This window comes from Pyrgilauda ruficollis, unplaced genomic scaffold (genome assembly GCF_017590135.1).
Source record: "Pyrgilauda ruficollis isolate IOZ18807 unplaced genomic scaffold, ASM1759013v1 scaffold39, whole genome shotgun sequence".
Lineage (NCBI taxonomy): Eukaryota > Metazoa > Chordata > Aves > Passeriformes > Passeridae > Pyrgilauda > Pyrgilauda ruficollis.
The window spans coordinates 781,459-805,972 of record NW_024525378.1 but is presented as its reverse complement, the minus strand read 5'-3'; the positions used below and the strand labels follow the sequence as shown (position 1 = coordinate 805,972).

At 39.1% G+C, this 24,514-nt stretch overlaps 1 protein-coding gene across 7 annotated transcripts in view; it reads left to right on the top strand.

Moving 5' to 3' along the window:
• TEX10 (testis expressed 10) overlaps positions 1-24,514 on the top strand; it is a 53,305-nt gene that overhangs the window by 12,666 nt on the left and 16,125 nt on the right. For 6 of the 7 annotated variants that reach the window (XM_041476564.1, XM_041476568.1, XM_041476566.1 and 3 more), the window contains 4 exons: positions 731-969; positions 5,374-5,509; positions 8,385-8,560; positions 9,313-9,490. In XM_041476564.1, coding sequence (XP_041332498.1) covers positions 731-969; positions 5,374-5,509; positions 8,385-8,560; positions 9,313-9,490 — 729 coding nt within the window. The remainder of the gene's footprint in view (positions 1-730; positions 970-5,373; positions 5,510-8,384; positions 8,561-9,312; positions 9,491-24,514) is intronic. The other variant, XM_041476570.1, reaches the window with a different exon arrangement.

Here is a 24,514-nt window from a genome sequence, read left to right as displayed (position 1 = left end):
AGAAGTGGGACAATGTGACTCCCATGCTTTATCAAATATTAAGTTTTTAATGGTGGAAAATAAAACTTTTTATTGTGTATTTCTTGAGGATCTGTGGAGATGCAGTTATAGGAAGGTTGCACTGCTTCAAATTGAGAGGTTTTAGTTGTTCTTTTTGTGTTGTATAGGAAGTTGTCTGAATAGCATCCAGTAGAAAATTAAGTGCTGCCTTAGGGAAATGAAAGTATTTTATTCAACTCTTGATCTGGAATTTGCATATTGCTCAATGGTGATTGTTTTAGGCTGTCTGGTTTCATATTTTTGCATGTTTTCTTCAGCTGACTGCTGAATTACATTAAACATAGTTCAAACATTCTTTTCACCTCTTTATAGTCTTCTCGAGTTGTATTATGGGGCTGGGTGAGGACAGCTAGGAGGGGAGGTGGGCACACTGTGGCTGTGCTGTAGGGCAAAGCAGTACTGCAGTAGAAGCCAAACAAACATTTCTTCACTATTGGGCTGTCAGAACAGATGCACCAATTCCGTTTTGCTACAGGCCAGTAGTAACTTGTCTCCATTCTCAGTGCCCAGATGTGGGACTGAATTAATGCTAAAGTTGTTCTGAAATCATTCTTCACCTTTGCAGTCTATGTAGAGCACTTGTGTATGTACTAGGGGTATTAGCTTTGGTGTCCATTTTTATTTCAAAAATAATTTTTCTAAATCTGTTCTCCCCTGCTCCTTCCCTTAGCAACAGGAACTGTATGAAATCCTCAAACAACATCGACCATCTTTTACTGAATTTAACCTTGTGTGACATAATGGTTTCATTAGCAAGCGCTTCAACACTTCAGACAGACTCTGGTTGGCTGGACATGATAAGGAAATTTGTCACAGACACTCTTCAGGATGGCAGCAAGTTGAATAGCAAACAAGTGAACAGATTGCTTGGGGTGACTTGGAGACTAATGCAAATACAGCAAAACAAGGGTAAGATGAGTAGTTTCTGGAAAGCAAAATTATGCACTGACAAAGCTTTGAGTTGTTTTAGCATTTTAATGCTGCACCTTACATTCTCAGTTGTTACATCAAAATGTATTTTGTCATCAAGGTAGAATGAATTTCATGGTCATATCCTTGTATGTAGCATTGGAGACTATTTTTGGAATGCTGTTAGATTCATACTGTTGATATCCAAAGTATGAATATATTTGTACCTGTTTTCTGGTTTTGCTTCTTAAGATGCTCTTGTAAATGGAGGATTAGCTTTATATTGAAAAATAACTACTAGGCTGTAGAGGTGCATGATACTTTAATCTAACAGTCCTTATTTTATCATTAACATTTAATCATTAACATAGACTGTCTCAAGTACTCTCAGATGATCATTTTAGTTCTGTGGTGATGTGAAATGCCAAGATACTTTTGATGGAAGCTGCTGTTGAGTATTTTCCAGGGTGTTTGATTTGAATTCTTTTCTAAGAGAAAACATTTCCAGTTGTGACTTGCAGGACCAGTCTAATATTTTAGCTTGCTTTTTTTCTTTCATTTCAAGTGCTACTTGGTTGTATTCCAAATGAGACCTTGGATATATAGAACTTCAAGGAAGGACTTTATCAGTAACCAGAAAAGTGTCAGCAGTCTTTTATGTTTTACCAGTGTGATAGAAATGAATTCCACATCCAAGTAGTTTATAGAAAAGCCCTTAGCAACAGATACAATTGTTAGAGTTGTAAAATGAAAAGATGTCAAATGTCCATCAAATACATTTTGGCAGTTAGTTATATTTCCTGCCAAATCCATTTTAATTGGGAATCTGTCTATTCCCATGTCTCTGGTGACAAAGGTAATAACTGCTCATTCCTATCTGCACTTCAAATTTAGCTTTATGTTAAAGGAAAATAATAATCCAGAGTCAGGGCCTGTTGCACCACCTGAGCTAAAGCAGAGTTGCTACTCAGGAAAGTATCTTCCAAGCAGTTGTTAGATCATACATTTCAGGCCTTTCTTTGTAGTGAAATTGATTTTTTTTTTTAGCTTTGCCAAACTTCTACCAAATTGTGGATAATTCAGTAATTTTCTGCTGATCCTGTAGAAATTAGTTACCTCACAAAGTGAAATTAGTTACCTCACAAAGCTGTGTCTGTTCATGTGGATGGTTTATCTCACCCCTTCAAGATAATCCTTGTGCAGTACTAAAAACCTGACTAGATGTCAGACTGTAATTAATCTACCAGCTGTAGAGGAAATACAGCCTTGACATACTGGAGCAACAGGAGGATGGTTCAACAAGGAGAAGTGCAAAGCCCTGCACCTGGAGAGGAACAATCCCAGGCACCTGTACATGCTGGGGGACAACCAGGTGGAAGCAGCTTGGCAGTGAAGGACCAGGGGTCTGGGTGGAGCCAGCAGTGGGCCCTTGTGACAAAGAAGCCCAGTGGGGTCCTGGGCTGCATTGGGAGGTTTGACAGCAGGTTGAGGGAGGTCATCCTGCCCCTCTACTCTGCACTGGTATGGCACTCCTGGAGCAGCGTGTCCAGTTTAGGACTCCCCAGTAGAAGAGTGGCATGGACATACAGGTGAGAGTCCAGCAAAGGCTGTGAAGATGGTGAAGACACTGGAGCATCTCACCTGGGAGGAAAGGCTGAGTTAACTGGAGATGGGAAGATTTGGGAAGCATCTCAATGTATGTAAATACTTGAAGTGGGGGTGCTAAGAAGGGGGATCCAGGCTCTTTTCAGTGGTGTCCAGTGACAGGACAAGCAGTGGGCGCAAAACTGAAACACAGGAGATGCTGTCTGAACATGGGGAACACCCTTTTGACTGTAAAGATGACCAGGGCACAGGTTGCCCATAGTGACAGTGGAGTCTCCATCCTTGGAAATACTCAGAAGCCCTCTGGACATAGTTGTGAGCAGCCAGATCTAGCTGATCCTGTTTCAAATGAGCTCAAAGTCATTCATTCCCACTTTAATTATTATGTGATGCTATGGAAGAAAAACATTCTGTCCTTGATTGGTTTTTGGATAACACTCTAGAAATTTTGAACTGAGTTGTGCCAGATGGGACTGCAAAAGATGGTGCATACAAAAAAAAAAAAATGAACTCTTAACTTGTTGAAAACAATTTGACATTGAGATTAAAGCCTGGAAGCGTATGTGTTATTTAGAAGACAATGCAAAGTGAAAAATAAGCCATTACAGGAAAAAAATAAAATGTTTGGAGCACAATGGAAATCAAAAGAGGAGAAGCTTACATGGAAAAACCAAAGACCTAATGAAAAAAGAGATTGAATAAAACCATAGTGAACCTCCTGTGCATTATCCTGCACAAGCATGGTTCCATTTTTATGGATTGCCTGTTTTGAGTAGGGATTTATGCTGGGATGAAATGCATATATCCCCCTTTTTCTGTGAATGCGTGGAAGAGTTTGTAGCTGTGTTGTCTGAAGATTTATCTCCATTGCTTAAGATCAAACTTGGGACCTCTCTGTAGCTAGGAGGTCTGCTCCTTTCTTGCATTTCTCAGGTAGGACTTCAACAGCAGCTTGCCTGCTAGTTGTGTTTTTGATAAATTTTCTCCATGCAACGAAGGAGAGCACACTCAGTCACTTCAGAAGGAGGCTTGACATGTGCCAGTTATAACTGAAGTATTTCAAAACTTCATGAGTTCTTCAGCTGTGTTTTGGACATCTGTATGATGTGGGCCTTCTAAAGTATTACTTTTTAAGAGTACTTTTTAAAATTGCTTCCATTTTTAAACATGTCCAGCTCACATGAAACAATTCAAATAGTAGGACCTGTTTTACTTAACATGCCACAGAGTTTTAGGGAAGTGAGAATTCTACTCACTTAGAATATTTTTTTTTAATTTTTTCACTTAACGGTTCATCAATTAGCTATAGATTTCATAAAGATGTAATTGTTATTCATTTAAGGATGAGCCAGCGTTCTGTTTAAAAAATGCTGTCCGAGGTGAATCTTCACCTGAAGAATACGTGAATTGAGTAAGCTCATGCTCCTGATGCATTAAAAGTAATTTAATAATATATATCTTCGTTACATTAAATATTAGAACGGCTTTTATTTTTCTGTTGAAAAGCATGTTGGATTTCAACTTCTAAATGGCTCCTGCTTCATGCTGGCATGTGACCATGCCATTTCAGGTGATTTTTGTAGTGTGCTTTGTAGTGAGAATCCTTATATGGTAACTTGAAGTTGAGTAAGAGTTTTGCAGACCAAGACTGGCCCCTGTCTGGATCCAGAATAATTTTTAGAAAGGAACATTCCTGTCCATCTCTGTGGGCAGAAGTTGCACTGTTCAGCGTGGAACACAATATATTATCTGGTTTTGCACACATAACTTACTAAGACTGATCTGTGTACCTGGATGAAAAGACAGATGTTTCTCAGCTTTGGTTTATGAAGATAATGAACTGATTGCTGCTACTTAAGTATGCCTTAATTGGATTGAATTCCTTGGGACCACAAGCTCTTCTGTGACAAACTGAGTAAGGTCTCATACCATTAATGTATTGCTTAAGTTTTCAGATGCTTTCCTATTCTTTCCAGGCTTGTCTTCTCTGAATTCAGGTATTTTTTCATGCTTTGTTAATTTTTCCATGTGGTGGTTTAGTCTGGTTTCCAAAGGAAATGTTTGGTCTCTTTTTCAGTCTATTACAGTAAGTTCTGTGTTTGCTGGCTAATTTTAGCCAATTTGGTTACAGTGGTAAAGCTTTCAAATGTTGTGTTAAGTCTGGTGGTAACACATGGTTGATGAGAACTTCAGAGCAGGAAAGGTTGCAGGGGAGTTAGCAGTTCTTGCAGTGTCTTGCCAGCAGCCTCTTGAGGTATTTATTTTCTGGTTAATTAGCAAGTGTAACTTGGACCCAGCTGATTCAGAAACCGGGAGAGTTGGTGAGTGTGAGGCAGGGAGAAAGGGATTGTACGGAGACAACTGAAGGTAATGTGACAGTGAGGTTTTGGGGAGCAGAAGTAAATGAGAACATTAGTTTGAAGTTACTGCACTAGGGGAAAAGCATTGGAAGGTAGCTGTGAAAAGCAGGAATTTATTGCTTTTGAGCTACCTTGCAACCTGTCTTCAGGAAGTTTGGAAGTTTTCACTTGCATGTTGTCTCTATTCTTTTGTGTTTCTTTTTTCTTTGTTTTCTTGTTTCTTTGTTTATTTCTTGTTTCTTGTTTCTTTCACAAGCTGCACAAGAAGTGTTGCTTCAATGGTTTAGAAGTCAGTCCAGAAGTTACTTCAGAACATTTTGGTGCCTCCCTCTGGACTACAGTGTAAACAGTTGTAGATGAAGATCACAGCTCTATGTGTGTGTGTGCATGTATAAAATCAGAAGATTAAAAAGTATTACTTCCGATTTTTTTTTTCCAGTAGCAACGGAACCCTTGATAAGAGCAGTATATACACTATACCAGCAAAGGAATCTGCTCTTTCCAGTTCGTACATTGCTTTTGAAATTTTTTAGCAGAGTTTACCAAAAAGAAGATTTGAGGACACAAAGAATCAGGTAAAGGCATATTGTGCCTTTTGCAAAAAAAGGCATATTGTTTTTAATTTCAAAATAGTGTATTTGTTTTGGGAGTGAGAAAATTGAATTTATGTGTAGATGTCATAAAACTTCTTTCTGAATCTGTTTTGACTCTGTGTCAGTGGAATTTGAAAGTTTGTGTGCTCTGTGAAATGGAGATATACCAGCTTAGCTGTCTGTCTTAGCATAAGTACTACATGTTAATGACTTAAATTTTAGCTTGAAGTACACTGCTACAAGCTTATTGTTACTGGCTGTGTGGCAGTCAGTGGACGTGTCAAGATCGTGCACTTGTAGCCATGGAGCATTTCCATCACTTCAGCCTGAGGTCATGAACTTGTCACTTAGTGCCTTTGTTGGTTTTCTGATAGTGGATCTGAAGCCTTCTGACTTACTTTCTTCAAGAAAAATACTCTGTTGTTTTGGGGATGTGGTTCCAAAGAGACTGGGTTTGAGAAAGTGTTCTTGTCCTTCTGGGCTCCTGATTCATCATGGGATCTATTAGAATTAAGGGCAGCTTTTAGATACCTGACTTGCTTCAGATGTGGTCAGTAAGCGGAGATTGTTCTCTCTATGTAATGCTGTTGAACAGTTTTTCATTAATCAGGTGTGTCCAGATTGTCTCCAAATCTTAATTTTTCTAGAATGTATTTTTCAGCCAGTCATCTAGTTCCAGGGCATAAAAACCTTAAAGACAAATCATGTGCTGATGTGTATGCATCAGTCCTGGCTCATTTGGGAACTGCAGGTCCCTTCCAGGTACTGTAAAGCAGCTCTAAGGCTTTGGGAAGACCTTCTCTTCTCCAGGCTGAGGAACAGCAGCTCTCTCAGCCTGTCTTCATAGGAGAGGTGCTGTAGACCTCTGATGATCTTCATGGCCTCCTTGAACTTGCTCCAGTAGCTCCATGTCCTTCTTATTTTTGGGGACCCAGAGCTTGATGCAGGACTCCAGGTGGAATCTCACCAGAGCAGACTGGAGGAATAGAATCCCCTCCCTTGACCTGCCCATGCTGCTTTTGATACAGCCCAGGACACAGTTGACTTTCTGGGGGATGTGATTTGTTTCTGAAAAAATCAAACCTCAGGTCTCTCAGAAGTTACGGCATCTGCTAACACAGTCAAGTTTTGGGAAAATTGTTCCCTTCTACAACTTCTTTGCTTTGTTACAGCTTCTGTTATTGTAGTGCCTGAGTACATGTAATTAGATCTACAGCCAGAAATAATCTAGTGCTATGCTCTGAACATAATAAAAAGTGTAGGGAATATGAAAGACAGGGAAAATCACTTGGGAATATCCCATTTTTCTCCTCTTTTCACACAGAGTGAAAAAGAGATCTTTTCCATACTAATTAATTTCCCAGAGGTTACATAACCACTGTTCTCTGTACTTACCTGAAAGTCTTGAGCATCTCATTCACTTTCTTGTGGTCATATGATCATCTGGAAAGCTTTAACTTTCTATCTTTAGACATCACAAGTAGCAGTAGTTTTGCTGCTGTTCCTCTTAGTCTTCTACATGGATCTGTGACATTTTTTAGTAACAGATGAATGAAATCTCAAAATTTCTTTGCAAAAAAAGTATGACTACACTTATATCTGACAAGATATTTGAAGACAACATAATATTTGTGTACTGCATTATTCCATTTCTTTCCTTTAGGAACAAGTGGGGTTTTTAAATTTCTTCAAAATGTGGGCTGTTCAGTAGCTCCTGGACATTCGTATTGCTCTATTCAGTTTGATGTCGTAGCTCCTTCAGCCCTCCTCTGACTGTTCTCTTCATTCTTTTATTTTTTTTCTCAGAATCTTGTCAATAACAGCCTAAGAGGACCAGAATTCACATTGGAGCATTTTTCAGAATTTTTTGTGAAAGTGTATGTTTTTTAGGTGTGTCTGATTCAAAGGATAAAGTAGAAGCTTTTGGCCTGTTGCTGCCTTGTGCAAATAAACCCAAAACGATTGATTTATTACATGGTTCAGAATTCAGTTTTCTCTTGATGTTTTAGTTTATCTTCACCCCTGATCACTGCTCACATACTGTGCACTGTGTGTATATATATGCATATGTAGTGTGTGTCTTTGTGTGTGTGTGCGCATATGCATTTATATTCTGGTAAGAGTTAGTAGATGTCTGTATCATGAGCTTTTCTCATCGTTCCTTAGACCAGTCTAAATCAAGAGCAACTGCAGCATCCTCTGGCAGGGAGTGACAAAGCTCAGCTATGTCAAGACCCAACTTACTTTTGCTTGTTTAATCCTGGCTCCTTCTAGCTTAATTTGATAATAGCATCTGCTTCTTTCTGTGGAAGATGAATCAAATGTTTTATTCTCATCCATTTATTTCCATGTCAAGTGATTTGAGACCTCTGACCCCACCTCCAACTCACCCACTTCAATGGTCTATCCTCCAGGCTTTTCCTGCTGTTGAGCAGTTCATCTCTGTGCAAGGCCCTTCTCTCTTGTGTCATGGGTACTTAATTTCCTTGAAAAGTTTTTTGTTGACAGGTCTTTGAGAGTGAAATAATCTGTATCATCATCATGCTACTCTTGTTGACATCTTCAAAGACCTACTTTGAACTTCTTGATTTGCACTTGGCAGCTTTTTTTCGTGTGATCATTACTTTAGTAATAAGCTGATTAAATGCTTTTGGTTTCTAAATGATACTTGATTTGATAAGCCAGGGTGACAGAAATTGTAGCCTATGAAAGATGGTATTTGTCCATACAGTTGTTTCAGTTTGGGCCAGAAAGGAGAAATAAAAGCAACTTAGTCAAGAATGGGAAGAGAAGTTTGTGTGGGTTTCTGTTGTTTTATCTTTTTTTTCTGCAACTGATTTTTTCGCTCTTTCTTTAGAAGTCGAAGTAAAGTTTTATCTCGTTGGTTGGCTGGCTTACCTCAGCAACTGGCTCTGCTTGGCTTGAGGAACCCTGAGCTTTCCAATCAGCTCATTGATATCATTCATTCCGCTGCTTCTCGTTCAAACAAGGAATTGTTGCAAAGTTTACAAGCCACTGCTGCTCGAATATACGGTAAGACTTTGACACTACAGCACAAGGAATTTTGTCCCTCACCTGGCAGGCAGCTTGCAGTAGGTGGAAAATCCTGTTGTTTCCTAGGTGAACATAAAGACTGGATGGGGGGCAGGGTTGCAGATTAGTTCAGTTCCCTAAAGGTTAAAATGAACGATGCGTGTCATTTACTAGAGGGTAAAAAGATTGAGATCCTTAGTTCAAGTTAGTAGGACTTAAATCTGATACACTGGGAACTTTAGTTTTTGTGTGTCAGAGAATCATAGAATCATTTGGGTTGAAAAATACCACTAAGGTCCGAGTGGTAACCCAGCACTGCCAAGTCCACCACTAAACCATGTCCCCAGATGCTTTTTGAACACTTTAGGGGATGGTGATACCACCACTTCCCTGGGCAGCTTGATCCAATGCCTGATGACCCTTTCAGTGAAGGAATTTTTCCTAATATCCAGTCCAAACCTTCCCTGGTACAACTTAAGGCAATTTCCTCTCATTCTGTCACTTGTTACCTGGAAGAAGAGGCTGACTTACCTTCACCTGGCAGCAACCTCTTTTAAGGTAATTGTAGAGAGCAATATGTTCTTCTCCAAGCCTCCTATTTTCTAGGCTAGTATTGCCTTATTTTTTTCTCCTTTTTTTTCCCCTCTTTCCTGTTGGTTATAACATCCTCATGTCAGTGGGTAGCTGAGGTAGTTGGTCGGTGCAGTCGGGGTGTGTCGGGGCGCGTGCTGACCGTGTGTTGTGTGCCGCAGATCCGCTCGAGGGCACGCTGGTGCTGCTGCCGGCCGAGGCGCAGCGGCGCCTGGTGCAGCTCGTGTACTTCCTGCCCTGCCTGCCCGCCAGCCTGCTCGCCTGCCTCAGCCGCTGCTGCATCATGGGCAGGATGTCCTCCGACCTCGCCGCCACCCTCATCGGCATCCTGCACATGAGGTACGGCGCTCTGTGCTTGGCTCTAGCCAAAACCAGCCCCGGGTGGGAATAGTTAGTCATGAAGCGTGAACTTGGTGATCAGTTTGCACACAGGAAATCAATATAATGTGCAGGAACTGATGGTGTGGTTGGCCTGTTGCTTTGACTATGTCTTTACGCTGCCCGATTTTCTACGATACACGTTGAGAAAACCATTCTACTGTTCAGGCTGGAAAAAGACCTTTAAGACCGAGTCCAGCTGTTAATGCAGCACTGCCAAGTCCACCACTAAACCATGTTTTTAAGTGCCATATTCATCTATCCATATTATTTTACTGTCTTTGTATATATTAATGAAGTCTGCCAAGAGTTTTTCTCTTGAAATACAAAAATTAGTGCTTTTAATACCTAGGTCCTTTCATTAGGGATGCAAAGCAGCATTAGCCTATCTCTTACAAAATCTGTAAGGCTGCATGGTATTGAGCACCTTCTACCCAGAATGTCATCACCAATGGTCTTTGTTCTGCCACTAATTGCAGCTTTTCCTTGTGAATGCTTCAACCTGACACAGCTGATAGTGGAAAACAACCAACCAGTTTTTCTCATGCTCTGCTTTCTTTCAGCTCACTTTTTCTCCAGTTACCACACCTAAATAGCCAATTTATAGTTGCTAGACAAGTTCCTTGTTTGAAATTATTCATGCTCTTGGTTTTTTTTGTCCTGGCTTGAAAGAGGGTAGGTTTGCCTGTGAAGTCAGGGAGCAAAGCTGCTGTTTCATTGAAGTGAGTGGAGGGCTTGCTGACATTTCACAAGGGTGTTTTGCTTTGCTGCTTCTGGGAAAAATACATTTTTCTCCATTGGTCAGTATTGTGGAACCTTGGATAAGCAAGCAGGAATTAAGCTTATATGAATTATGCTTAAAGTGATTCTTGATGCTTTTTGGATCTGAAACATTTTTAATTAAAATGGGACACGATACAATGTACTGTCAAGTACAGACCTATTTGTATTAGCTTTGTAACACGTGGATAAGGTGACTAACATAAGAAGCAATAGTGATGAAATTTGTAATGCTTTACTGCTGTAAAAGTGAAATTCTAGTGAATTTCTAGTTTTGGGAAGCTGGACATGAGATTTTATTTTTAAAAATGAAAAATTGTCTTCCATGTACTGGAAGCTCAGTGGCAAAGTGTAACCAATTCAAAGACAGTCATTGAAGTCAGTAATAAGCACTCAGATGCTTCATTTGTTGTTAGATCCTAGTGGATTTTCATTGTGGGAGATTTCTGTAGTAATGGGGTGCCTGTTTTCTAAAAATTATTGTAATGGTGCAGGTGGGTTGTGGGCATTTGATCCTTTTGGCAGAAGATGCAAGTGGCAGACAGAAGGCAGTGTTCTTACCAAAAGTAGGTTGCATTCTGAGAGCAGAGGAGGAGTAAACTCTTTATTTTCAGAGGTGCAAAGGAAGTATTTTGATTTTAATTTATAGCATTTGAAACACAAGTTTTAAACTTACTTTGGATTCAAAGACTGTAGATAATGAACCAAGATCAAGAAGTCTATCTGAAATCACTAACTGAAAGAAAAATGTAATTATAATGGTGCATTTTTTATATTGATAATCCCTGACAGTCCTCCTTTCTGGAAGCCTGCAAGTTTTGATGAAACTTGAAAAAGAGGGATTGCTCTTGACTGAGCATTGTTTTTATTTGATAAGGCTCTTCTCACTTTATTGAGAGGAATCAGTATTAAGAACAGGAAATTGATTAGTTTTGTTTAGAAACACATCTGAAAATAATAGAAGTCCTTGGAAAGATTAAAATGACTCTTTCATAGACAAAGTGAATGGAAGGGATTGAAAATACATCCTTACCTATATATCCAAGTTAAAACCTTGTACAGGTTGCAAAGTGCTTGTAAATGACAGCATTTTTAGCTTTGGCTTAGGTGAAATGTATTTGGGGAAGATTCCTTTTACTCTCTCTCTTTTTTTTTTTCCTTTTCAATTTTTTTTTCCAGTGATCATGGCAGTAAACATTTTATTCTAAAAGATCCATCTAGGGTTCCTTAAGGACTTAGGGAATCAAGATGGTAGAAATGTTTTTGGCTGAGGGGTTGTCCAAAAAAGTTGCTTTGTCTACTTAAAGATGCAGAGATAGGGAGATAAGTAAATACTAACTTTTCAAGAACAGAAGAGTCTAAGTAAATACTAACTTTTCAAGAACAGAAGAGTCTGATACTTCTTTTTTTTATTGGAAAGTAAGTTGTACAGTCTAGGAAACAGTAGTAGGTTTTCTGGATATGAACCTTAGCTGGGCTTTATGAGCTTCATAACCTGTTACTGCACAGAGGATAAATGAACCAATTTTCTATCTTTTACCAGAAAGACCAAGCCAGTCTGTTGTATCCAGTTTTATGGCTCGTTTTTACATAATGACATAGACAGACTGGATTTTTAAGAAGAGCAAAGAATGATAGTCCGTCAGTTGTGATAATGGGGAATGACTGACAAATGGTCATTTTAGGTAGATAAGGCTGGGAAGAAGTTGGAGTCAGCTGTGTACAAGACTGTTGAAAAGGAATGGGAGAGTGCAGTTTTAGCAGAATGAAAAATACAGACCTTAAATGCCAAGAGAATGTTTGGTTTGAGTGCTAGCAAAATTTTATGAAAGCAGAGATATATACTGGAATGGGTTGTGTAGCAAGGGTTTACAAATATACTTCGTAGGAAATACTTAACATCAGGCAGTCAGGTTGGACGTGGATGGCAGAGGGTAAAGCCTTGAAGGAAGTAGAGAGACTGGGTAACTCCTGGTCATCATTTACAGCTCTTGTGATACTCAAGAGTTAAACTTTCAAGTTTGTCCAATGAATGGTACTATAAAAACTTTCCTAATTCCACATTTCTGTGCCACAGCTTGGTTCGTGGGACGTTTTCTGTACTTGTAGATTGTGACTGGGAGGGAGAAGCTGTCCCAAATCCGCGGGGAGCCGTCGTTTACGAGTACCCCGCTGCTGTCAGTAGATGGCGCTGTTTCTCTTCCGGTGCATTCCCGTTCCCTGTGCTGAGGGGGGACTCTTCCCTAAATTTCTCTTCTCCTATGGAATCTACTTATTAGTCAGGCTTTAAATAGAGTGGATTCGGGAGCGTCAGAGGTTTTGGTACTTGTTCTTAATTTCATCAACAGCCTTTATTCCCGTGCTATTTTGACTGGCAGAGGATGGCTGTTTTTACATGCATCCGAGAGTGCTCGTATGGAGCTGTGTGTATTTGTCAGGGACCAGCTACACTAAGGTGGATTCACTGAGAGTACCTATGGATCATCATAAAACTTGCAGTTATTCCCTGGACAATCATTAGAAACTGAAGGAACTCATAGGTGTTTTTGTGTGTAAACTATAGATCTTACAGTAAGTGTATCCAGACGGTTCAAAGCCTGTGATGATATCAGGTTATAATTATACATTAAGTTATAATTATTGTGTGTTACCTTTCAGACCTTTTTTTGTTTGTTTGTTTGTTTATTAGAAGTGAATTTTATTTTTGCAGTGGTAAAGTGAATACCCAAGTGGTGTGTAGGAGCCCATTAAGTGAGTTGTGTGTGCTGAGAATCAAAATGATGCTGGCAGTATTTCCATATAGATTGGGAAGGTTTCTGAGCCCCTGGGAGGCTGATTATCTATACTGTTAAATTATTAGAATGGTTTCTGTAGCGCTTTTGGTCTACATTCGCTGAAGCTGGTAGAGACCAAGAACTGTTCTGAAAAGAGAGCTGAAATGCAGCCACCCCATTTTGGATGCTGCTATGAACATGGCCAGGTTTACATTAATTGGTCATGATCTCTGTGCCAGTGAACAGACGTTGCTGGTGTTGAGGTCACTGGGATGGCTACGGCTGGTGAGTTTCAGGTGAAACTGAGGATCAGAAGGTCTTGTAGTGGCTTAATTTCCCTGCTGTTCTCCTCAAATGCCTGCCTTGTGCCTACTGTGTGGGATCTGAGATGTAAGTAGCTTCAGTAAATCCACACAGATGGACTTCTGAGAGGTGGAAGCGTGCCAGGGTTTTGGGTATAAGTCATACAGGTGAGGAAGGGTACGGAGCGACATGAGTGAACAGTCTGTCACGTCTGCCTGAGAAATGAGAGAGAGCAGCTTCTTGACCGGAGATGAGTTCTCTGATTTGGCCTCTGATTTAAACCTCTGATAAGCTTACATTTATGAAGAAAAACTGAAGGGTCGGGGTAGTATTTTAGAAATATGCATCAAATCTACTGGATGGATTTGTTTTGGATCTTATAGGTGGTACTGTTTTGATCTATTGAGATAAGCAATTCATCTTCATGCAGTGTGCCACATTTCTAGAAGAGTTAACTTCAGTATTTATTTTTCATTTATGATTTATTGGAATAACTATTAAATAAGCAAATAGTAGTTCACTGCTGGTTCAAGGTAAATGATTGGAGTGTTAGTTTGGAATATACAATGCATGGCATGAGTGGATCTTTGGCTTGAAATTCCAGTCTTAGCTTTGCCTTGACAATGGAGTTCTGGTAATTCCTTGAGGTCATGGATATGGACAGGTAGACAGTTCTCTCCAGGAAGTGAAGAAATATGTAAATCATTGATGGTCTGATATGGACTAAGGTAATAAACTTTAGCAGTATCAGAAGTGGAGCTGGAAAAAATTTTGGTGTGATCTCCTTATGCCTACTTTCTGCATTAATAGGGCAGAAGGGCTACTTCAAAATGGTTTTAAAGAACCAGTGAAGCACGTGCTTATGTTTTGAGCACTTTTTGGAAGGCTGACTTTGAGGCAAATATTTTTGTCAAATGTGGAAATATATTAAATATTGTAAATGTACCTTCTTGTATAAGGTAAATTACTTTGTTTGCCTGTAAAAGTGGTCTGCTGTACCAAACTCTGTACTGTTGCAGTTTGCAGAGAAACCCATTTGTCAGGCTCAATGTTTTTTGTTGCCACTCAGTGATTTTGTGGTGAATGAGTGTCAGATGCTCTCAAAAACAGAATTATCTTTTTTCCTTCCCTTTTGTATATGGTGCTGTGTTTAAGATGATTAATATATAATCTGCATACTTACTGTTATGTGTTCTATTCTGTGAATTGCGGATTAAAAAATGCAGATTATGGTATTGTGATCAAATATATAAATCAGGAAGTTAGATTGCTGACTTTATGGGAAAATTTTGCAGCCTTCTCTCATTCCTTGAAGTACAAATAAGGAAACTGAAATGCAATTTATTTATGTGCCTTATTTATGCATAATAGTTATGGTTGTTTTACAACTTTTTATCCATTGGAACAGTGTGTCTGGAAATTATTTCACTGTAATAGGGAGTTGGACAGATAATATTTCACTGTCTAGATAAAAAACAATGGGAGTTAATTTATGGCATTTCTCTCTTGAAGTAGGGTGTCCATAAATGAGATCTCCAATGGCTTCAAACAGCCATTTCTTATTCTTTTGGGACTCTTTCCCTGCTGGGGTCTCGCCAAGTGTTGTTTCTGTTGCTGTAGAAAAAGAGCAGGGTGAGGACCATATAAATGAAAGCTGAGTGCTCTCTGGCATAAATTGTGTGGGAGTTCCAAGTTTTCACAGGTTTGAGATAACCCTGGGGGTAACTTGCATTCTGCTTGATGTAACTGTAAATGAACTCTTCTCTTAAGAGGTAGTGCCTTTAAAATATTCTGCTGCTTTCTAGACAATAATGAGGGAGCTCAGCTGGCGTCTCATCAAGCATTCAGGCACGCCTGTTGGTTCCTGCTATCCTCTGGAATCTGGTGCTTAGAAAGAACTGAGATGGGTATTTTAACACTTGTTGCTGTGAGGTATAAAATTCTGTGTCTTCAGATACGTTACTCAAAGATGTTTTAGGGTTATAATAGAGTTCTTTATGGATATTTCCATTGTAATTAAATGCTACTTTTTCTTTATTTAGCTTTCCTAGTTATTTTATCTTCAGCCTTTGCCAGTACAGCATGAGGAGGCACAGTGAGAATGCAAAATGTAGCTAATGAAGACCTTCTACAATACTTGATTAAAGAATTATTGAATGCATAATTGTAGTCAAGAAAAATTAAAATAGCACATTCCCCCAAAGTGTTTGCAACCAGGAAAGAACTTGGAGAGGATATTGTAACCCATTATTGTGGTTAGCAATACTAGTAGAACAACTGAATTCAGTAATTCTCATGTAAGTAAAGTGTAGAAAATATTCCAGATTTGTATATTTATTTTAAAAAGACATCAGTAAAATGAAAGTTTTGCCAAAATAATCTAACTTCATATTAAATAAATAACACAAAAAAAAGAAGAGGAAACTCTCAATTTTTGTATACAAATGGTATATAATGGAAAGTCAGCTCAGTACATCTTGGAGAAAAGTCAAAAATCATACATTTATAGAGAGATATAGTAGTTGTGAATGGGTTGCTAGGAAAAATGCAACAATAGTAAGGTCTGTGTTCACTGAAGTGCCTTTTCTAGCTGTATGTTTATACCCCTCAATTTAAAAACAAAAGTAAAAGAGGAAAGTATTAAAATGATAACAAAAGTGCTTAAGGCACTATTGAATAAACGAAACATTTATGCTTTCAAAATGCTGGCTTTTCCCTCTTGGGGTACCACTGAGGATGAATGGTAAAAAAATGATCTGTTTTGCTTGCTGAAAGATGAGAAAAGATGTGTAGTTCTTGAGAACCAGACCCCGGGGTGGGTTACATTGCATTCCTTCATCCACATCTGGTCAGCAAATTTCATTTTTCTTGCTCACTGTTTTGTAAATGTCTAGGACTTGAAAGAGGGAGAAGTCTAAGCTTGTATTTAAGGACACAGCCCCTAAATTTTTCCCCAGGTTGGTTGTAGTGTGAGGTTCCTAATCAAAGGGAAAAGAATTATGTTGCTGCACTACAATTGCCGCCGTCAGTAAATGCCGTTTGCTCATTAGTGAATGTTTCTTCTGATTTGTGCTCTCATTTATAATGTGCAAGCAGTGCTTTGCTTCAGACAACCTCTGCAGCTCTGGAGCAAATGAGCAGCTGACAGGCTTACTTTTAACAATGCATAGCTTAAATTGTTGTTTTCTTAAAATAGGCTTCATATTCTTCCTCAAATCCCTGGTAATTCCTTTCAGATGTTTGTTGTATTTTGCCGCATTTTCAAATGGAAAGACTTGATCCTTCAGAAGAGATAATGAAAGTTAAAACAAAAGACTCACACTAACAAACCAGTGGCTACACATGGTGACCTGTTGGAGGAAAAGGAAGATAAAAACTCCTCAGTTGCTCTTGGAGCTTACATTCAGGCCCTGTACTACCTGGAGCTAAGCTGGTCTGAATGATGAGATGGGTATACAGTTGGAGAAGTATTCAAAGATTCAATTTTTTGGTTTTTTCTCTTCTTTTTTTTTTTAGCAATTTCAACATAATTTTGTGACAGGCATGGTTTCTTGTCTTTTTCAGAGCTGATATGAAAACTGAGAGTGCTGATCCTCATTAGCAGTAGAACTCAAAACTGATTCGATTAAGTTGATGCAGGGACATGAGTTTATACTTTATTGCAGTTGCATTTCAATCTGACAGAAATTATTTTTCATTAAAGCTGAACAGGAATAAACTGTGCCAAAGCTGAGATAAATATTGGCACAGGGCTTTTTAATGTTTTAAAAGAGTGTGTTTTACAGACGTGCAAATACATGCCTACACTGGGAGAAAATGTTGTATGTTTTTCTTCCATAAAGGTGCAACAGTCCTGGTTTGGTACTTGCATGTAATTTTGCTCCTTTCAGTGTGTTTGGTTGTTTATACATACAACTCCTGACAATGATAATATGGAAGTGTTTGGGATGTATTGTAGCATATATTCCATGTTCATAGGTAATTCCATAAGTGATCCATTACCTCATATTTGACAGGTGTTTTTACATGTAAGCACTGTTCTAAATGGCAGTCAGACAATGCAGCTGTCATTACACAGCTGGCTGGCTGCAAGACATGCAGAGTTCATAACAGTCCTGTGAGAAGGCTGGCTAGGAGACACACATGTACAGTGTTGTCCCAGTGTGGTTTTATCAGCAGAGCAGTGTTTCTGGGCTCAGACAGTGACCCCTGGGCACTGTGCTGAAGGATTTGAATGGGTTCTCTAGAGCTAAGGGAAGGATGCTGCAATATCTCTGTGGAAGTCTCCCACTTCTGATGTGTACTGATCAGTAGCTGAACAGTTCTGTGTTGATAGATAAACTCTGGGCTGGTGTTAAACTTGCTGTGTTGAGAGGTCATAGGTAGCACAGGTCATAAAAGTTGGAAGCCAAAAGAAACAAGGAAGCCTTTTCTCTACACTTCTCTGTGTATCAGTAAAGATTTTCTTCTCAATGCAATTTCTTGTTGATCACAGTGGAAGATTCACAAGTGGTAAAGGAGTGCTGTTTATCTGTGGCTCAGGGTTGTGAAGGAAAACTCAGGCCTGTTTCATGCAGTGGAAACAATTCTTTATGATCCTTGGTTGCAGTGTGATTATTTTGGCTACTGGAGAAGAAGCACTTTACTTCTCATATTTCCAAGGCCTTAACTGAACTCCTGGATATGCCAAAAGAGCAGCTCTGCTGTATCCTGATGAGTTGCAGAACAACAGAACCTGGGAGGTGCTGGTGTGTCATTTCCACTGCTGGGTAGATAAAGTGACCAAATTGCTTTGTCAAGAGACAAAAAAGGCAGGGTAGCCTTGATTAACTTACATTTCTAAGTACTTTTGTATACAAATAATGGGAAGGCTTGTGGACTTTTGTAATCTCTCTTTCTGGGTTGTACCTTAGTAGTCACCCGTGATGTCTGTCTTCTGCTGTATGAGCTGATCACTTCTACCTGCCATCTCCTGCCTTTAAACCAATTGTCTCTTGATATAAGGACCTTTGTTCCTACCCTGAAGATGCTTAGATTTCTGGAATTTTTTTTCCTAATTGTTACAGGGTCTTTCATATTCATGTGCAGCTACCATCAACAAGATTTCTAAGAGATGCATAATGGAAAAATTTTTTTCAGAAACCATTTGGTCTGTTCCCAAGTGTGACACAAGTGTTAAGCAAAATACTCCCACCAAAAAAAACAACTAAAAAAAACCCAGAAAACATCCTGGCATTTGTCACTCCATACTCTTGCAGGTGTCAGGGAAATTCTCAGGTATCAGATTGCTCACGGCTGCTAGTTCAGTTCATTCTTGCCTTCCCCTGGAGTTATTTTGCAAGGTGAATGCCATCTCATCCTGGTAATTCCCTTCTGGTTTTTAGGGTTCCATAATATTTTGTGCAGCTGCTTGAAGTTACAACAGGTGATCTTGAGGAGTTGTTCTGGGATGGGAACCAGAACAGTTTCTTCTCTGGGGATCAGAGGTTGGCAGAGTTTCTGTAGCCGCTGTCCTAGAGCCTTTTCATGCTTGATTGCCATGCTCATGCAGTGCTTGTCTGCTGGATGTACAGAATCTCAGGAAGTTTTCTGCTCCTGATGTGTTTCAAGGACAATTTAATAATAAATTAATAATAGCATCTTGGTGGTTAAAGCACTTGCTGAGCTTGTGGAAAGTCTGTGTTCACTATCTTCATCTGAAGGGGAGATGGATTTCTTGTTTCCTAACGCAGTGACTTAGTCATTGAACTATTTGGAGGATATGTACTTAATAATTTTATTAAATTTTCAAAGAGTTGAGGCCTAGAATGGAGTTAGATTTTTTTCAGGAAATGAGTGAATCAGCTACTGACTGTGCCTGTGACTGTTTAAATGTTCTGTGTAGAACAGAAGTATCAGTGAAAAAAATCGAGGGGAAACTCTTTTTACAATGATTTTATAACCTAGGATTAAAAAAAAATAGTTGTGGGAGGGCTGGGTTTAAATCTTTGATCAGTGGTTGATAAAATAAATTTAAAATAGGATCACTTAGTACAGTACAAGTTGTGTATCTCAGGCTGTTGTCTTGCCAATGTTCAAATAATTCTATAAAGCTTTGGGAATGTTCTCTACTGGGTGTTCCCAGTGATGGTGCTAGGAGCATTTTCCTGGAAGGTGAAGGAATTGGATTTTATTTTCCTTGAACAGAAAACACAAACCCTTGACCTTGCACTTCTCAAGTGTTACAACCCTCACATTTATGAACAAAAGGGTGATAGCATTAATGCCTCAGAAGAACTGTAAATCTAGCATTAATGCCTTAGAAGAACTGTAGATCTTGCATTTGCTTTTTTGTTTTACATTAAAAGTACTTGGAGGCTGAACTCGGGATGGAAATTAGTCACGCTTTTTTTTCAATTTTATTACTAAAAACATAAAATCAAAACCCAACCCCAATACAAATTCTGAGGAAAACTTGCTTAGCCAGTGCTAGACAGGTGAATTGCTGTCTGTGCTGGAGTTTGTGCAGTGTGTTTTATAAGAGGACAAGTGGAAGAATAGTTTCTAAAATAAATGCAGCAAGGTTCATCAGAGTTCTTCTACTAGAGACCTCTAAAGTACCCAAAGACTCCTTGTGCCTTTATAAGCCAAAATCAACACCTTAAACCTGAACCATAAATCAATTAGCTAGTTCAGGTCAGGAGGCACAGAGAGATAGTAGTCTGCAGTTGAGGAATAACCACTTGTGCACAAACTGCACAGTTATATTGCAGCTGTGTGATACAGCCAACCTGAAAATAACAGCAACATAAACTAAAGTAGTGAAGTTCATCTGGAGTTAGAAGTTTGCAGCAAGTGATAAGAGAAATGCACTGCACACTTGCTTTGACTGAGAAATGTTTGCTCTGCTAATGACAAGAGAAGCAGTAATTTTTAAGTTAATTAGATTCAGCTTTTCTTTTAATACCATTTGGTGTACAGACGAGGTTACCTAAAGGTGCAATTCTAAACCTCAAAAGAGAGGCTCCCACAGAGAGCGGGTGACCTTATGGAAATTACAAGATGTAATTCATCATAGTTAATATGGATTTGGACTACATGACTGGAGAGGTCTCACTCATATGTAGTTTGATAACAGGTTCCCATTGTCAGTAATAATTTATACAAAAGAGAGAAGTTGTAATATGCTTATTACCTCTTTCCACATATAAAGCTGATAATTTTTTTAGTCAGGTTTCTGACATATAATTTACAAGCATCTTAAAAACACATTTTTAAAGTGCCTACAGTCCCCAGTTATTCATGGTAGTCTTAATATATTAAACTGAGATTTAAAAAATAATTTTAATGTACTTGTAGTATATCAGCATCTGTTCTTGAATGGAATCTCTCTAGTTCTGTTTTCTTTACCTTATTTTTTATTTCCTTTAATGTGAACTTCAAAATTGGGCAGCTTTAACGAGTGTCTGCATTATAGGCACTTGGGTTCTAAGGTAACTGAGGTGCTTACAGCTGGTTAGACTTGTATTTAAACAAACTTCTATGCTGTAACGCTGCTCTTTTTGTGTTTGTATTATTAGGAAGACATTGGTTTTTGTCTTAAGTGAAACACCACATGAAAATCTTACAATAAATTACATGATTTCCTATTTTTTTCCATCCTGCTTTTCTTTTTTTTTTTTTTTTTCTTTTTTTACGGAGCACATCATGAGCACCGAAGGAGCATTTACTTCATGTTACAGTTTGGCCCTGTTTCAATAGGAGGCTCCATGTTATCTCTATTGTATTAGGTCCCACTTGGAAAACAAAGGGATTCCCTCCCCCTGCCCCTACCCAGGGAAGTTTATTGTTGTGCTCAAGTAATTTTCACAGCTGCAGGAGATGGGAAGGTGATGTTTTTCCCAGTTTAAAGACGAGTAACTGAGGGAAGGAAAAAGTGTAGGCAGAAGTGCATAGAAGTATCTGATAACTTTAGGAATTCACTATGAAACATTTGGGCTCCGATTTTTCAGAGCATCTTCTGTCTTGAAAACAAAAAATTGACCTCAAATTCACTGTAAATTTAAGTAGAGAAGTAGAGATCAGATGGGTGCTGCTCTTAGAAATGCTTGAAACTGTATCTCTCCGCAGCTGTTAGTGACATTTTAGTCTTTTAATCACTGTTGAGCTGTTGCAGGACTATGGATAACTAGCTGAAAAAAGGGATGAGAGAGGCTTCCAGTATGAATTATGTGAGCTTATTCTGTCCTGAAAGTTAAAAAAAAAAATCTGATGATACTTGAAGAAATGTGTTACCACTGACTTTCGTTCTACAATTTCAAGAAGTATTTATCTCGTATCTTGTATAACCTGCCTGAATTTGTGAGCTAATACTTTCTTCTGCCTTTCTAATTATGCCTCATACACTGTGCTCATTATAGATGATGCAATAAATAGGGCAGGAACAGGTCAAACTATGTTATCCTTCATGGTGTAATCCTGATGGATCCATTCATCCATGATTTGAATGAGACATAGATTTTTTTTCTTTTAGAGAAAATATGACACGTAATATTGTCATACTCTAAAGTATATGCACAGAGAGGCCAAGCTGAAGATCAGAGGCAACCTTCTCTGTCACTTTCTAAATTTAATGCTAGATTATTTTTAACCTTATTGCTCTGTTAACATTGAGGCTGCTTCTGTGCATGTAAGCTTTCACTTTCTAAAAAAGCAAACCGCAGCTGAATTTGGGGATCTTGATTTTGTGTGTGTGTGACTCAGTGTAGCTCTGCTTGTAGAGATGAATTTTAAATTAAACCATTTAATAGCTCTGTCAGGGGTTTGTTCCTTGCCCACGTTCCCAGGGCAGAACTGCAAGGATTCTCTCTGCTTCCTCTCATGTCTGTAGCAGTGGCCCATAGCCTGGTGTTCTCATAGGATGCTTAACATGCTTGTCCTGTTTGTGAGTTTGTAGATGCATGGGAAAACAAAATTGAAGAAGTGTTTAATTCCAGATGTTTAGCAACAAGCTTTGGAGTTCTTTTTCCTGTCCAGGCATCTCCTGAACCAATTGCAGTTTCTGCTTGCTTATCTGCAGTGAATCTTAGTTTTTGTTCAGTCTCTTCTGGAGGTTATATAAAATGGAGATCCTTTGAATTCTTTACAATAGGACTAGTGCAGGCTCTCGGCTGCACTAGTCCTATTGTAAAGAATTCAAAGGATCTGCTAACTGTTGCATATGGAAATGGAATTTTTCCAATATGGAAAAATATTTTTTAATTTGTTTCTTTTAAACCAGATTCTAACAAGATTTGTCATGCAAGTCCGTCCTTCCTGAATTGGGGCTTATCACATGTTCTTACTTTCTCTTTTCCTACCCAAGATTTATTTATTTTCACATTTGTCTGATTGCCTTTGCAGCTTCTCATCTGTTATCCCTCCCAGCCTCTTGCATTCCCACCTTTTTGCTCTGTGGTTGCATCAAAGTTTGATTCTGTGTCTAGTCTAGCAAGTCCTAAACTCTCTTGAATCTCTCTCCATGCTCCTCAATACTTATTTTGGTAAAAAGAGTAACCTCAAGTCAGAATCATGGTCTTTCTGCATCAGATTTAGAGAGATTCTTCTGCAGTGCTGGACAGGACATGGATTTCACTCTCTCTTCTGGTTTGTGGATCTGATTCCTGTGTGAATATCCACTTAATGTAGGGAAGTAATGGCAAGAGCTCTTTCTGATTTAGTTGAGTATGTGTGAAGTCTCTTCCATGCTGTAATGAATGGGACTGGGACCTCCTTGGAAGGATGGAGAAAATCCACCATTCTCCTGGGAAACCATTGCCCACGGCCAAGGGATTTGTCCTGGGAGGACTTGGCAGCCAAGTAGCAGCCTTAGGTCTGGGAAGAGGTGGAGAGACTGTGGGTTAAGAAAAGGAGGTAGTGAGCCAGGCCTCAGGGCAGGACCAAAGGCCTGCTAGGAACCAGAGGGGAGCGTGCAGAGCTGCCTGCACTGCGGAGCCCCTGTGTCACCTGAAACATGGCAGATCCCTACTGCCAGGCATCAAGAATTCAGTGTGAAGGGGAAGCTTTATTTAATAAAGCCTTACTTGGTGCTCTCTCACCTATGATTTTTGCCTCCGTAGAATTAACTATATCCTCCATAGTAGGTAGTCTGATGGAATCCTGAATTTTTTCTTAAATTTAAAGAAATTCTGAAACTCCAGGGTCTTTATCCTTTCTTTTTGAGTAACTCCAGACACGTGCATATTCTAACTGTCATTTTTGTGGATGCTGAAATATTATGGATGGATTTTTGTGGATGGCAAAATGTATATGCCTGGCACAAAAGTATTCCAAATTTGATATTTTTGCTCCCAAAGCACGGAGCTGTAAAAAATTCCTGCATAACAAGCTTTCCAGAATTTTGTTACCCATGAGATAAGCCATTTTGGCTGTTGGCACAGAAAAATTAGGGAAAAAGAAAGATATGAGGCAGATAGTTGGCTTGGAAAGTTGCATTCAGAAGCTCTGAAATTTCACAGGATTGTAAGAGTGGAAAGCAGCAATCTCTTACAGCTAAGATCCATAGTCTGCCAGTGCCAAAAGCAGCATACAAGGCAATTTGAATAATATGCATTTTTGCATAATGTGATGTGGGTCTTGAGCTGCAGCCTTGTGAGGAAAACATGTGTGAGATGTCCTTGTTCCCAGCTCCTGGCTTCCTCCTGGTTCAGCACTGACACATGGGCCAGACTCTGCCATTAGGTGGTCACTGGTGTCTGTTTCCTCTGAGCTTCCACAAGCACTGGCTTCTGATTTGGGCCACCGAAGTAGGCTGGTGCTCCACTTGTTCCAGATTGTCCTTGAGATGGAAAGTGTCAGACAGCTTTGATAATGGGTTTTGCATATTGCTCCTTTTTGTGTTCTAAATCTCCAATCAACTTTTTATCTTAGCTGTGTTTAATACCTTCAGCAGTTCTGAAAGAGGTGCTGAGACTGCTTTCAGATGGGGTTTGTTGTTTGTGTATAAAAAGTAGTGGGTATGATGAAGAATATAGCCCAGCATTTGTAATATAAAGACTTTTACCAAGTTAGGGAAATAAAATTAGTTTAATTTACGGTGTCATCGTTATACTGAAGATTATACCAGTATTAATGAAAAGTTGCTATCTCA